Raw genomic sequence first — 15,864 nt, forward strand, 5'->3', positions numbered from 1 at the left:
CATGGAAAAACTCATATTAAAAATCAAGTTTTAGTTTTGATCATCTTTTGGTTGCCACAAAGTGATGTGATCAGAAACTTTTCTTACTAACTTAGTAAGAGAATATCCTTCAACATTGAACCAATGTATGTAGAAGAGGTGTTTTTTTTTTTTTTTGAGAGATTTACTGTGCACATCTATCTATTGCAATTTTATTACAAAAACTCCATTTGTTCCTTGAACAAACTTTACTTTATGAATCATGCTTACCATAACTAATTCAGTAAGATTTCAATGGTGAAAATTAACCTTTTTTTTTTAGTTATGATAATTTTGTCCATTATAAACATGTGACATCAAATCATGTTTTTTGTTGCCACAAAATGATGGGCTTAGAATCCACTCCAAGGTATGTTAAGTAACAAATTAGTCGCATAAATTTGAATTTTATGATATGGATCCCCACTCGAGAGTTTACTTGGTAACAAATTTGATAAAGTAAGGTTTGGTGGGTAACAAACTTCATAAAGTAAGGTTCCCTTGGAGTTGCCAGAAATCCAAGAGAGCTTTTGTAATAAAAATGCAACAATTGGGTCTGTCGGGTAAATCTCTCTCTCTAGGAATATATTAAAAGAGTTGTGATAATATGACTCGCTAAGTGCCATACTCAGCCAACTCCTTGACGTGGACAAGTTCGGGAACCGTAGATCTGTACACATATCAGGATAAACTTTTTTATGAGGAAGTGCAATCGTGTATACCAAGGCGTACAGATCTACGATTCTCGAATTTGTCATGTCAAAGAGTCGATTGAGCATGTCATGCGGCGAGTCATATTATTATGACTCATAATAAAAGGTTGGTGAGAGTACAGAGAATAGTTGGACACTGTGTTCAACATTGTGCTGACAAGGCTATATATTGTATAGAGAATAGTTGATTTTTTAACTTGTATCTCAAGGAAGAAATTTATGATTTTTTATGAAGTACCACAAAAGTGCAATGTTGAGTGCAGTGTCAGTGTAGCACGTCTCATGACCCTTGTAAGCAATCTCCCATTTAATTCTTGAAAAATTCACAAATTTTTCATTTTTTTTTCAATAAAAGTATTATTGTCCAGATTATTGAACTATTCCAAATAATTCACACATTTTAAGTTAGAGAATAAAACGTATTTTTTTTTTTTTTTTTACGAATTTTATGACTTACAAATTTTAATAAAATTCCATTGAAAAAAAAATGCTACTATAACTTATTGTATGTTGCAAAGTGTAAACTTGTAAGTTATGATATGTAGCACAAGTCGACTTTGAAGCGGCTATGCTTTAAAATTTTGGAGGCATCCACCTTTTTACGTGACAAATGTCCTTTTTATTTTTAAAAAAATTAATAACATGGCTCTCTACATTTATATAAGATTACACTTTAATTTTCTAAATTGATGATTTGTCTCTTCACTTTGATTTTTTTTATAAATCAATGGAACAATAACCTCAATGCCCTCATTATCACCACCATCATCAATGTATCATCACCATTAACATCATCAATTTCATCACCACCGTCACTATCATATGTTTAAAATTTTGAAATGACATGGATAATCCACATATGAAGCATATGCCGTGTATTTTCCATTTATCGAATTTTTTAACGGATTTTTGCAATCCAAAATGGAATAGAACTTGATTTTTTGCCATATTTCAAATTGCTAAAAAGGTTCACGAACATCTTTATAGACACCGTACTGGATCCCAGTCTTTATTACAAACAAGGCCACCTTGTAAATTCTCTTCAATGAGGGGCAGTGTTCTGGATCCTGAGCCTTTATTTATTTATTTATTTATTATAAGAAGGCTACTTGGTAAATTGTCTTCAATGAGTGTGGAAGCTGCCGCTCAAGTGTCCCTATTGTCATTCCTCAAAATAATGGGAATGAAGGTGATGGGGGTATTTAATGAGTTGCAACAACTTGTCATCTATATACCTTAATGAACTTGAGAGTTCTTCCTCCTTCACTTACTTATATAAATCCATGGCTTAAACTGCTTATATAAACAATACTCTCTGCAGTTTGAAGAAGTGGTTCATTTGTTTCTTTCTTCGTTACTACTTACTACGATGGAGTCAGGCGGTTTTATGAAATTTCTAGAAAATAGAACCATTTTAATCACTGGTTCTACTGGCTTTTTAGCCAAGGGTACAATATTTACCTTTTTAACTCTATATATCTATCTCTTATATTTCATGTATACGTTTTCTTCTGGGGTGAATTACTATTTTGTGAGCTGATATTTTCGATTCTGACAAACTGTTCATTTTAATTACCATGCAAAACATGAATGATCATGTTTTCGTAAAAAAAAAAATTCAGTACCCTAACGAATTCGGAGGTTTTTAAAGTGACTATTTCCGAGCATCATCAGTTTTAGAATAAATATATAGAAGTGATCTTGCCATTAAATACATACATGATTTATTTTTCATCAGAGAGATAGTCACTTTTATAAATCAGCGAGATTGTCACATTTAGATAAATACCTGTAATCTCAGTGAGATGGTCACTTTAAAATTATAATAAATACCTGTGATTTCACTATGCATGTTTTAGGAATTAAAATGAACACTGAATTGAAACAGGAATTTTAACAAAGAATAGCTTTGCTTCTTTGGATGCAGTTTTCACGGAGAAAGTACTTAGGGTGCAGCCTCAAGTTGAGAAGCTTTTTTTACTAGTGAGGGCTGAAGACAACGCATCTGCTACACAACGGTTACGAAGTGTATGTGTAAACCTCCCTAATTTACTAAAATAAATAAATAAGGGTAAATTACTATTTCGTGATCAACTTCGACGAATTTACAATTCTGGCTCACTGTTCATTTTAATTACAAAAATGTGAACGGGCAACTACTTCGGTGGTTTTAAAGTGACTATTTCACAGGTGGAATCGTAAATTCGTCAAAAGTTGATCACTTTTCGTGAATATCTCCATAAATAAATTCAATAGACAGCTTGGAGGTAAAGAGAAACACTGAGATCCAACAATTTTCTTGGGATCCATTTTGTTAGTGCAGCCCATGTTAGATCGTACCAACCTTGTTTTTGAGGCTACAATTTTCCCAACTACTTATATAAAAGGGTCCAGATACATTTCCTCAGGATGGAGGATTGAAACCCTCTTCTCACACCGCAATACATGCTACATAAGCCACCCTCCTCCCACATCTCGAGGGATTGATGCCTAAAATATCTCTTTTTAAAATTTCCTTGGATTATGACTTACGTGACATGTGTTGAGGTGTGGAATGAGGTTTCAATCCTTCACCTTGGGTGCATACGATTTGGATTCCATATAAAAAGAGTCGTACTGGAGTGACCTCAAGATTGTACCTCACATCTCACTTTCCTAATGCGGAAGTGTTTAGGAACCATAGATGCATTTTATAGTGAGATATGAATTGCAATCTTGAGATAACTTTAGGATTATTCATATAAAAAAGAGAGTTGGAATCGAGAGCGGTGTTCCATTCTTATAACAACTTATGATGTCTACATGGCTCGTTTTGGTTAGAGATTAAACATATGGGGTTGAGTGCAATATAGAAAACAGTATGGTTAAGAATCAATATGTTTAAAATTCCTATTAAAACGTGCCATGTTGACATCATTCCTATTCTATAGGACTGTGACATTGTATTTTATCCTAATTCTATAAATAAAAGTCGAGATCCAGAAAGGTCTCTTTTTAATGGTAACAAACGATGCCTACATAGCACATTTTAATCAGAGATTAAATATATTGGGATGCGTGCAACATAGAAAAGTTAAGAGGGACGAGAACCTTTGTTCCGTTTTTCCTGTAGATCTCTGTAACTCATCTACAATACAATATTTCATTCCATTACATCACATTGAAGTAAAATAACAACTCAGTCCTCTTGGACTCATGGTTTAGCTGAGATTTAAAATACATATTAATAAATTGTCCCGATCCCAATTCTAAATAAAATTGTAGGATGATCAACTAATTATCACGTTGGTTAACCCAATCCACAAAAAAAAAAGAGGTTTAGGACCTTGTTATTGAGCCAACAAAGATAGAGTCGGCTTCAAAAAAATTCCAATCCATTAAATCCGGGCTGTTCCTACACCTAACAATTAATGCCCAACTTAATCGGGCTTGCTACTAAATTTTTTATATGTATATATTGTTAGATGTATGATTCTTTACTAACATATAATAAAATATATTATAAAATGATAATTTTATTTCCATTTCTATTTAATTTTTAATTAAGATGATTTGATTCCTATTTTATTGAAAAATAGTATCAAATGGCTCTGAACAACTTTGAAGTTTAAATTTATATTTTTATTAAAGTCGAAAATTTCAACTTACCCTGGTCCAACCTCATTAGGAAAGGACATGGCGGTTTTTTTGTTTTGTTTTGTTTTTTTTTTTTTTTTTTCTAAATGAGCAAAGGATTTCAAAGGATACGGAAAAATTATATGGCAGGCTTACTTGACTTAGGGCCCATGGGGCACAATGTGAAAAAAGCTCAAATTTGACGGCCTTAGGTAGTCAAATTTCATAAAACTCGACGGACCAAGGGGTTGAATTGGCGTTGAATTTTTCATTGTCAAAATTTTTTTTCGACGGCCTAAAACTATCAAATTAATGAAGGATGGGAGAAATTCGACAGCCTTAAGCCATCAAATCTGGGAATATCAAGAATTTCGACGGTCCTAGACTGTTAAAATTCAGTTTCTAAAATTTGTAGGCCTTGGCTGTCAATTTTTTTCTGTCAAATTTTCCAATTTTCACGTAGTGGGGGGTTAGGGCTAGTCTATAGTACAACCCATCTCTTTAGGGTAGGATTAGGGCTCTTGCAGCCCGGCCCATACCTGCCCTCTACTGCGACCATCTTAGCCGTATGATTGGTTATCCATGGTAATGTGATGGAAATTCTCTTAGATTCCAAGCATGCTTAATCTTGTTTTTATTGTCACAGGTGATGGGGAAGGAGGTTTTTAAGATTTTGAGAGAAGAACATGACAAGGTGGGTTTCGACACACTTATTTCGGACAAGGTGACTGCTGTTGCAGGAGATATCTCCTTAGAGAACTTGGGTATACAAGACACAACGTTGCGAGAAAAGATGTGGAAGGATATCAACTTCGTCATCAACGTAGCTGGGACCACCGCTTTTGATGAGAGGTAGTAATGGTTTTGTTTATGACTAACTCTCGTGGTCCCCCGCCCCCCCTAAAAATGTACCCCATTTTAATAGGACTTTTCAAGCCTCATCCCACGGTTAAGGCACTCCGTCTCCGTCAACATGACCATTAGGATTTGAGGAAAAACACAGATTTTCTCATTCTACTCTTCTCGGGATTAATATGCTATTTCCCAAGTACACATTTTTTTTTAAAATCTCTGACATCCCAACCGTCGTGTTGACGGAGAGCCTCAACCCGTTGTGAGGCTAGCTTTTTGGTAAAAAGAAATATGGTAGTAGTGATTATTTTATGACTATCATTCCTGGTCCCCCGGCCATCCTAATTAAAAATGCACCACCTTAAAAGGTTGATTTTTTCACAATTTAATTTTAATTTTAATTTTAAATTTGAGAGTTTGGTAGCAGCCCATTTGCAACACCTTGGATCAATCCCAAAATAATTTTTTTTTTTTTTTTTTTTTTTTTTTGTGGTTGAGAATGAGTTTTTTGGACTGTGTCGTTGGATTACAAATATGCATGGTAGTCCATGTGACTCCTAATATCCTTAGTAAGATTTGAAAACTTTTCCAGTTAGTCAGGCTAGCCTTACTCATCAAATTATATATTTTTCCTCACGTCTAGTGTTTATTATGATCACAAGAATTAGGATTCAATTATTAACAAAGGTTGATTCAATAAATGTTCCTTGGCAATGGGTATATGACCAGCATTAGCAGTCAGTACTAGTGACACACTATTCTGTCTCTCACACATGCATAACTTTTTAAGTGCATCTGCTCGTAGATATGATGTGGCCTTAAGCACAAACGCAATGGGAGCTAAACACGTGTGCGAGTTCGCAAAGAAATGTGTTCAATTAGAATTACTACTCCATGTTTCAACAGGTGAGGTGGTAGTTTACTTCTATAAAGATACTTGTCACAGAAATGCTATTGTTTGAAGTGCGAAAACAAATTAACAGCGTGCGTACACTTGTTCAGCTTATGTTACGAGAGAAAAGGAAGGACTCATATTAGAGAAACCATTCCGAATGGGTGAAATATTCAATGGAAGCTCAAGCTTAGACATTGATTTAGAAGTCAAATTGGCTCAAGAAAGATTAAAAGAACTCTGCAAAGAGGACGTGACAGATGACTCCGTAAGATTTTCCATGAAAGAATTGGGGATGCTACGGTTTGTTATTATACCCTTTTAATTTTCTTTCATTTCAAAGTAATGAGATTCTTTTATTTATTTATTTTGTGTGTGTGTGTGTGTGTGGGATTTAAGACTTGTGTAAGAGATCAAATTAACAAAAACAGCTTCTGATCATGGTTTTAAAACTCAGTTTCATCATGCCAAATACCGATTCTTCTTGGATGAGTTTTCCGATAAGTTTGAGACATCTTGTTCAACAATGAGAAAAATTAATGTTGGATTTTAAATCTCGTCCAATACATTGACTTGTCCGACCATCATGTCTGATACCAAGACGACTCAGACAATACGTCTCGGTCTTGAACGAATTTTTAAATCATGCTTCTGATGAATCATTTTAGATGAATCAAACGTTTTGACTTACATATTTTGCATATTAGTGCAAGACTGCATGGATGGACAAACACCTATGTGTTTACCAAGGCAATGGGAGAGATGCTTCTTGGGCAGTTGAAGGAGGACCTACCCCTCGTTATAGTCCGCCCGACCATCATTGTAAGCACCTACAAAGAACCATTTCCAGGTTGGATTGAAGGTTTCAGGTAAATGTATCATACAGGTTACGTACAGTCATACGTGAGATAGGACCATATGGAGACGAATATATAATTGATGTTATATATACATGCGTTAAATAATGTTTTTTAATTTTTAACAGGACTCTTGATGTTGTCGTTGGTGGTTATGGTAAGGGGAAATTGAAAGGCTTCCTAGCAGATCCTGAGTTAATAATGGACGTGGTAAATTAACTCTAGATGCTTATTATTATTATTTTGTTAAAATTTCCCTGCTTAGCAAACATTTAATGTAGATACAACCCTAACTGTAGGCAAGGGCTGGGATAATAGACGTATTCCGAGAATGCATTATGTATCTCTAAGATAGTGAGCTTAGATCTCAATCCCGCCCTCCACTCCCCCTTTGGCTTAATCTTAATTTTTGCCTCACAAAAGGGGTTCAGATCTAATCTCACTATAAATTTTGATGACAACTATTAATTTTAGAATAATGGTGGAGTGACCTCAATTCACACTTTGTTGAGATGGAGGTGTGTATGGAATCATAAAAGCTTTTCATCAAGACATGAGTCGTGATAAGTTTATGCCCCCCTCTGCCATATGCTCCCATCACAGAATCGTTGATCATTTGCCTCTGGATACACAAGAAAATATTTATGGTTCTATGCATCCCTAGGAAAATGATCCAAAATTCTGTAATCAGGGCATATGTCAATGGGGAATGGGGAATGGGGAATGGGGGGGGGGGGGGGGGTATTGTCTTTTCTCTTATCACCTTTTAAAAAATTTCACTCCAACTTTATTATCTTTCTTATTCTACCCTCATTTTTCAAGAAAATATCCCCTTCAACTTTTTATATTACCTTCCCTCTTATATGCCTTTTTTCCTCAAATACTCTTTCAACTTTATTGTCATTCATCTTCAACTCCCTTAATGCTGGTCCGAGCATTATCTAGTGTAAAATTTGTGTTTGAAAAAAAAATCTTGAGATGTGACCAAACATGATTTTTTTATTTTATTTTGTTTGGTGAAGATCTGAAGCCCCATTATACTTGGGAAGTCCATGGACTAACTCATCTTAACCAAACCGGCTTGTAAGGTGAGGATTGCCCTTGGTTTATATATAGCCCAAGGTCATAATACCCGATGTGGGATTATTGCTTACACTCCCCCTCACGTGCAATGTGTCTCTTAGATCCTTGTGGTTACCCACTTTGATACCATATAGACACCCATCCTCACAAAACTAGATTGTAAGGTGAGGATTGCCCTCGGTTTATATATAGCCCAACGTCGTTAGGGGCGGAGCTAGTAAAGAGCTTGTGGGGCAATTGGCCCCATAGAACTTTGAGAGAATTCTTAATTTTTAACTAAATACATGACTCATTTGCCCCCACGCACTTATCTCCCTCCTTATTTGCCCCACCCCATCACCTCCCTCCAATCCAAACCCCCCCTCTGATAGTTACTAAGATGGCATTGTCTTTTGATTGGGCCTTTTCTCATGGACTAATTGGAAAAGACCTAAAGAACCTTTTCTTCAACTTCCAATAAAAATTCTTTGAATCCTCCATTGGCCACCAACACCCCTCCAATTGTGGTGCATAAAAGAAATGGATGTCCCAAACCGTGTACTTGGTGTATCTTAATGCTACCAGCATCATTTTCAGCCTTGCTTTCCAGATTAGAAAAGATGTACATTTAAATTCTTTAAACAATTAATACGACTAAAACAATATTTTAAAATTATAACATCAATGGATCTTGAATCATGCAATGAATAATTGAATCAATGGAAAACAAAATAAAAATTACTGATAAAAAATCTACTTACCTTATGCCATCGATAAATATTCATGGATTTCTTTAATTTTTAATTGCCGACATATAGTGTGCTCCTTTTCTCAATGGATTCAAGCTTTATTGATCAACAAGTTATATGTTTCTCTCATCTCTCTTACTTACAAAATGGCGTGTATTCTTGAAGTAAGTAATTATCCAATAATCTTTACAGAGTGTTGGAAGAGGGCATATTCATATTTTCTAATTCATCAAGAAATTACGAGTGACAACTCTTATATTTCTTATCTTAGCTTCTATTAAGTTTTTTGCCAGGATTAGAATTTCGAAATATGTGGAGCTAGGCTAGCCTGACTCTAATTAATAAATATCAAAACGGATACATGGCTGGGCCAGTAATTTCGGCCTCATATGTAACCCGTATGGTTGTTTCCCTCATTTACACGTAGAGAGATGCACCTATATCTTCTCAAGAGTGGTGGCAAGATTTTCTGTAGTAAAGTGGGTCCTCTTATAAACCCAATATTATGAACTTATACTAATGCACCCCAGTCTTCTACTAATGCACACCAAGAATATCATAACCTGAATACTCTTGAATTTCTATGTATTTAGTTTTTAGGTACAATAACCAAAATTTTAATGTTTCTAATAACGATGGTGTGATACAGATCCCAGCAGACATAGTGGTGAATGCTATGATAGTTTCTATGGCCACATATCGTCTTCAACCTGTTGAAGTAATCTACCATGTGGGCTCTTCTTTACAGAACCCTTTGAGTCTTACCAATATTGTAACTTGGGCCTATGGATACTTCTCAAACAATCCATTAAGAAACCAAAATGGAAAGCCCATCAGTGTTTCCAAACCTTTTCTATTTCCCACAGTGGCCAGCTTCTACAAATATACTAATCTACATTTCAAGCTACCACTACAGGTAATATTAATAAATAACCCAGTACCCAGTACATTAATTACGGACAAGCCCATTCCCTAAACTCGATCGGTTATAGTACAAATTGATTAATCTGAGTCAACTCAGTACTGTTGGTGAATGTTGGTGCTTTTAGGTTTTGCATGCAGTGATGAATGTAGTGCCTTTCAAGTCTTTGAAGGATCTATACAGCAAACACAACCGAAAGTACAAGTTGTTAATGAGATTCGTCGAACTATATTTGCCCTTCGTCTTCTTCAAAGGAATGTAAGTTAAATAACCTTCTGAGGACTATAGTTTTGATATTCAAAATTTTACTTCTTCTATCTTTAATTTGGATAAATCAATTACCAATTAAGCTCATTAATTAGAACGAACCTATTGGCCTCTACATGAAGACCATATATTCATTATATAAAGATGGCCATTCTTGTGGTACCCCATAAGAAGCTTATACCATTGCATCAATCTTAATCATCAAGTATTCTTAATTATAATAATGCTTTGCTTTTCAGATTCTACGACTCAAACATCGAAAAGTTCAGATCAGTTATGAAGGATGATGAAGAGGAAAAGGCATTTCAGTTTGATCCAAAGAACATCGATTGGGAAGACTACTTCATAAATGTTCACTTCCCAGGCTTCACAAAATACGTGCTTAAATGACAATTGATATGTATGATGCACGTTTGTAGTGCCGTATTTTCTTATTTAAACTATATATTTTTATTCTGTTGTGGCACCTGCAAGAATAAGACATGTATTTGGATATTTTCCTTCCAACTCCTCAATATTTGTTATGTATTACTAGAAGATGTTGTTTGAAGGAGCTGATTGGAGATGCTCTAATTAAGAGGGGGAAGACTATATATATTTGGGGCAAAATCAAGGTTAATTATATTGGCAAGAAGCTAAATAGAAGGGCCTTTGAGTAATTTTCTGCTAATCTCTGGTTGGAAGTCCTTTTTTTTTTCTTTCTAAAATTAAGAGGAGTTTGGAATAAATGTTTTGAGATTTTTCTATAATTACTCTTTTATCAAAATATTAGGACAAACGCAACTACATGCCGCTGTCTTAAAGTTGATGACTGGATTTTCTGTTATGGTATTTCTAATTAATCAATATAATAAAACACAATGGTAAACCTCACTTCCTTTATCTCCCACGTAAAAAAGGATTTGAAATTTAATCTCACTAACTTGTAACATAATTATCTTTTCTCTTCCACCCCTTTCAAAAATTACCCCCTCTAACTTCCTATATTACCTTGTCTATTCTCTCATCATTTTCCAATGATATCCCTCAAACATTGTCTCATTCTTTCCTGCCTTTTTCAATAATACCCTTCTAATTTTATTATTATTCCTCTTATACACTCTTAACCCCAAAGAAGATGCTTGTGTTTGTCAGCCATAGCTGTATTAGAGGTGTAAAATATATTTCCTAGATTCTATTACTGATTCTTAGGGAGTCATTGGTTGGAGAATATTTTTGAGTAAATGTAAATTGATTGTAAGAATATTTAGTTTCCTTTTCTTGTAGAAATAGGTGTATATATATATCTCCTCTGTTATAGAAAAAATATGAAGGAATTTTTTCCAGAAATGCTTAGTGTCAACATGGTATCAGAGCAGATTCGATCCTAGAGAGAAAGGGATTTTTTTTCTGCCATACCAAACCAGAAAAACACTCACTTTCACCTTCATGGCTGAACCTCCACAAATTGTTGTTCACCAAGACAACACCGCATTCCCCACTGGAATCACACTAGATGAAACGAATTACTCACTCTGGTCACAGTTGATGGAGATGCGTATTGGTGCTCGGAATAAAGTCGGGTATCTCACTGGAGAAACAAAAAAACCAGCGCCTGGAGATCCCAACCTTGGCATTTGGATTACCGAAAATAATAAAGTCAAGAGTTGGCTTATCGATTCAATGTCCCCTCCTTTGATGCAACGATTTATTCGTCTCTCCACAGCAAACCAAATTTGGGTTGCTCTGTCAAAAACCTTCTATGATGGATCCGATGAGACTTGTCTCTTTGAACTGAACCAAAAATTTTCTCCATCAAACAAGAAGGTCGGCCTCTATCCACATACTATAATGAACTTTGTGCTGTTTTTCAGGAAATTGACCACAGGTCCATTACACAAGAAGGAACTGTTGAAGGAATCATACAACTACATTCTGCAATGGCTAGGCTACGAGTCCACATTTTTCTAAGTGGACTTGACCCTGAATTTGATCAGGTCCGTGGAGAAATTCTGAGGAAAGAGCCAAAACTTGATCTGGAGAGCAGCTATGCATATGTACAATGAGAGTATCAACAGAAACAAACAATGGGAGGTTCACGTATGATTTCAGAAAATTCTGCTACGGTGACTAATCGGACTCGACCCGGAGCATCACTTGGGTCTTCTAAAACTCGAAACAATCAACTTGGAAGATCTGGTGGTTTAGTGTACACTCATTGCGGCGAAACAGGCCACTCAAAACAGCGGTGTTATGAAATCATTGGTTATCCAGATTGGTGGGATTTCACGAAAAAACCAAGGAAGCAGATACTCGGGAAGGTCATAGTAGCAAATACAGAAGAAGAAACTCTAGTAGCCAAACCTTCAGCAAATGTCACTCTTCCAAGTATTATCGGTAAAGCATCTGTTTTGTCAACAAATTCTAAGAATAGTACTTGGATTATTGATACAGGTGCATCTGATCATATGACAAAAGATCTTGGTCAGTTACAATCCATTTTGTCTTCACCTCAAACTGTCATATCCACAGCCAATGGTAGTACCTCACCTGTTACGGGAGAGGGACCTGTTACTCTATCCAAAACAATCACTTTAGACACTGTACTTGTTGTTCCTTCATTAGAATATAATTTGTTGTCTGTTAGCCAGATTACTTCTAAACTATCATGTACAGTTACTTTTTGGCCATCTTATTGTGTATTTCAGGACATTCGAACTCGGAAGATTCTTGGTTATGGTGTTAAACGGGGCAAACTCTACTATTTGGATCTGACAAAAGATGACAACCCAAAGGCAAATAATACAATAAACTCGGGTGGAGTAGACAAGGCTCGAACAGCTATTTGGTTGTGGCATCGAAGATTAGGACATCTTTCTTTTAGTTACCTTAAAAAATTGCAACCACATTTGTTTTCAGATGTAAGTGCTTCAGATTTTAAGTGTGAAGTTTGTGAATTGGCTAAAAGTCATCGCGTGCCTTATTTACCAAGTCTTAATAAGAGTTCTGAACCTTTCATGGTAATTCATTCGGACGTTTGTGGACCTGCACGAATTCCTTCTATTTCAAAAGCTCGTTATTTCGTTACTTTTATTGATGAATGTACTCGTATGACTTGGATTTCTCTTCTTAAAAATAAAAGTGATGTATGTGAAGCATTTCAGGAGTTCCATAGTATGGTTTACACTCAATATCAAAAACAGATTCGAGTTTTTCAAACTGATAATGGTAAGGAATTCGTGGTCATGCCAACCCTTGGAAAACTTTTGAGTAGTCATGGGATTAGACACCAAACTTCTTGTACCTATGCTCCAGAGCAGAATGGTTTGGCAGAAAGGAAGAATCGACAAATTCTGAAAGTTGTTCGTGCCTCACTTTTTGGCATGAATATGTCGCGGTTCTACTGGGGAGAAGTTGTGAAATCCTCATGTTATTTAATAAATCGAACACCATCCAGAGTAATTAATTTCCAGACTCCGCTACAGAAGATGCAATCATTACTTTCCATTCCTCCGTTACCAAATCTAGAACCACAAGTATTTGGTTGTACAACGTATGTTCATGTTCCCAAAGTTCATAGAAGTAAACTTGATCCATGTGCCAAGAAATGCGTTTTCGTGGGCTACTCAGATTTTCAGAAAGGATATCGTTGTTATGATCCTTATACCCAAAAGTTACATGTCACTCTAGATGTCTCCTTTCATGAAATGGAGCCATATCACTCAGGGGGAGTTTCTCAAACTTCTCTTCAGGGGGAGAGTGGTATTGAAGAGAGTTTTGAAAATATCCAAAAGGGTAACGATGAATTTATTGAATTAGAAGAAGGAAATGAAGATGATGTCCAAGGCCAGAACTCTAGCACAAACAAAGAAACAATTCCTGACACTCTTGATCAAATAGTAGATATCCCAGATTTGCCTTTGTTAACACCATCATCTGAAGAATCAACCGAGCCCGAGTATGTCATTCCTCAGGTAACCTCACAACCCATACTGAATGAGTTGAATATGATTCCTCATGTTCTTGCAGAAAACATAGCTCCTAGGTATCCACAAAGAATAAATAAAGGAGTCTCAAAGAAACAGTATGAACCTGATCTCAAGTCTAACACTAAATATCCCATCAGCAACTATTTATCTGACCATAGATTGTCAAAATCATATGCATTTACTGTTAATCAATTATCCTCTGTCCCTATTCCTAGTAGTGTGCAGCATGCTTTGACCGACCCAAAGTGGACAAAAGCAGTAAATGAAGAGATGGAGGCCCTACAAAAAAATGCTACCTGGGAACTTGTACCTTTGCCTAAAGGAAAAAAGACAGTCGGGTGTAAATGGGTGTTTACAATAAAAATTAAAGAGGATGGCAGCATAAACAGATACAAAGCAAGATTAGTTGCAAAAGGATATACGCAAAAATATGGGGTGGACTACCAAGAAACTTTCGCACCAGTAGCCAAAATTAACACAATCCGTATTCTCTTATCTATAGCAGCTAATTGGGACTGGCCACTACAACAATTTGATGTTAAAAATGCCTTCCTGAATGGAGATTTAGAAGAAGAAGTATACATGGACCTACCTCCAGGAACAAAACTTTCAAGAAATGGGATGGTCTGCAAGTTGAAGAAGTCATTGTATGGGCTGAAACAATCACCAAGAGCTTGGTTTGGTAGATTCTCAAAAACTATGAAGTTGTTTGGTTATAAGCAGAGTAATTCAGATCATACTCTGTTTATAAAAAATAATGCAGGACAAGTAACAGCTCTAATTGTGTATGTTGATGATATTATTATTACGGGTGATGACTCGTATGAAATGAAGGCATTAGAAGAATATTTGTCCACAAAGTTTGAAATGAAGAATCTTGGTCATTTGAAATATTTCTTAGAAATTGAGGTTGCAAGATCACAACATGGAATTTCTTTGTCACAAAGAAAGTATGTGCTTGATCTTCTAGCTGAAACCGGAATGCTTGATTGCAAACCAGTAGAGACACCCATAGAGATGAACCATAAACTCGGAGAGCTTGCAAATCAAGTCCCATCAAACAAAGGTCGTTATCAGCGTTTGGTTGGAAGATTAATATACTTGTCACACACCAGACCTGATATAGCTTATGCTGTAAGCATTGTAAGCCAATTTATGCATGCACCAAGTGAAGAACATATGAATGCTGTATATCGAATCCTAAGATATTTGAAGAATTCTCCAGGTAAAGGTTTGTTATTCTCGAAGAATGGCAAACTTGATATTGAAGGATACACAGATTCAGATTGGGCAGGAGACCAAACTACTAGACGATCCACCTCTGGGTACTTTACATTTGTAGGGAGAAATCTAGTCACGTGGAGAAGCAAGAAGCAAAGGGTTGTGGCAAGATCAAGTGCGGAAGCAGAATTTCGAGGTATGGCTCATGGTGTATGCGAGTTATTGTGGGTAAAAAATGTACTAAAAGATCTAGGGATCAAGCATCTAAAACCAATGAACTTGCATTGTGACAACAAAGCAGCCATTGAAATTGCTCATAACCCTGTACAACATGATCGCACCAAACATGTGGAAGTTGATCGTCACTTCATAAAGGAGAATCTTGATCGGAAAGTGATACATTTTCCATTTGTTCAGTCTGAAAATCAATTGGCAAATGTTTTAACAAAAGCTGTTTCAGAAAAGATGTTTAACACCTCATTGGACAAGTTGAACATGATAGACATCTATGCTTCAACTTGAGGGGGAGTGTCAGCCATAGCTGTATTAGAGGTGTAAAATATATTTCCTAGATTCTATTACTGATTCTTAGGGAGTCATTGGTTGGAGAATATTTTTGAGTAAATATAAATTGATTGTAAGAATATTTAGTTTCCTTTTCTTGTAGAAATAGGTGTATATATATATCTCCTCTGTTATAGAAAAAATATGAAGGAATTTTTTCCAGA

At 35.8% G+C, this 15,864-nt stretch overlaps 2 protein-coding genes across 2 annotated transcripts; both read left to right on the plus strand.

Moving 5' to 3' along the window:
* Positions 1-2,052: 2,052 nt before the first annotated feature.
* On the plus strand, positions 2,053-10,587 carry LOC147385556 (putative fatty acyl-CoA reductase 5). Its single transcript, XM_086423309.1, has 10 exons — positions 2,053-2,179; positions 2,659-2,759; positions 4,993-5,198; positions 6,004-6,104; positions 6,201-6,393; positions 6,798-6,959; positions 7,076-7,157; positions 9,408-9,674; positions 9,808-9,938; positions 10,187-10,587. The coding sequence occupies exons 1-10, from the start codon at positions 2,101-2,103 to the stop codon at positions 10,335-10,337; spliced, it is 1,473 nt and encodes a 490-aa protein (XP_086279435.1). The 5' UTR covers positions 2,053-2,100; the 3' UTR covers positions 10,338-10,587.
* Positions 10,588-11,375: 788 nt separating this feature from the next.
* LOC147385557 (uncharacterized) lies at positions 11,376-11,992 on the plus strand. The gene is made up of 2 exons (XM_086423161.1): positions 11,376-11,753; positions 11,801-11,992. Exons 1-2 carry the CDS (start codon positions 11,376-11,378, stop codon positions 11,990-11,992), a joined length of 570 nt encoding a protein of 189 aa, XP_086279287.1.
* The last annotated feature ends 3,872 nt before the right edge of the window (positions 11,993-15,864 follow it).

Source organism: Akebia trifoliata, chromosome 14, assembly GCF_017979445.1.
Source record: "Akebia trifoliata isolate Shusen 1 chromosome 14, ASM1797944v1, whole genome shotgun sequence".
NCBI classification, from domain to species: domain Eukaryota; kingdom Viridiplantae; phylum Streptophyta; class Magnoliopsida; order Ranunculales; family Lardizabalaceae; genus Akebia; species Akebia trifoliata.

Bases quoted from the DNA above. Each gene is read 5' to 3' on its own strand.
- LOC147385556 (XM_086423309.1), top strand. From the start codon at position 2,101: ATGGAGTCAGGCGGTTTTATGAAATTTCTAGAAAATAGAACCATTTTA. The intron at 2,760-4,992 runs GTATGTGTAAAC...TTATTGTCACAG, and splicing joins CTACACAACGGTTACGAAGT to GTGATGGGGAAGGAGGTTTT. The intron at 5,199-6,003 runs GTAGTAATGGTT...ATCTGCTCGTAG, and splicing joins ACCACCGCTTTTGATGAGAG to ATATGATGTGGCCTTAAGCA.
- LOC147385557 (XM_086423161.1), top strand. From the start codon at position 11,376: ATGGCTGAACCTCCACAAATTGTTGTTCACCAAGACAACACCGCATTC. The intron at 11,754-11,800 runs GTCGGCCTCTAT...GCTGTTTTTCAG, and splicing joins TTTCTCCATCAAACAAGAAG to GAAATTGACCACAGGTCCAT.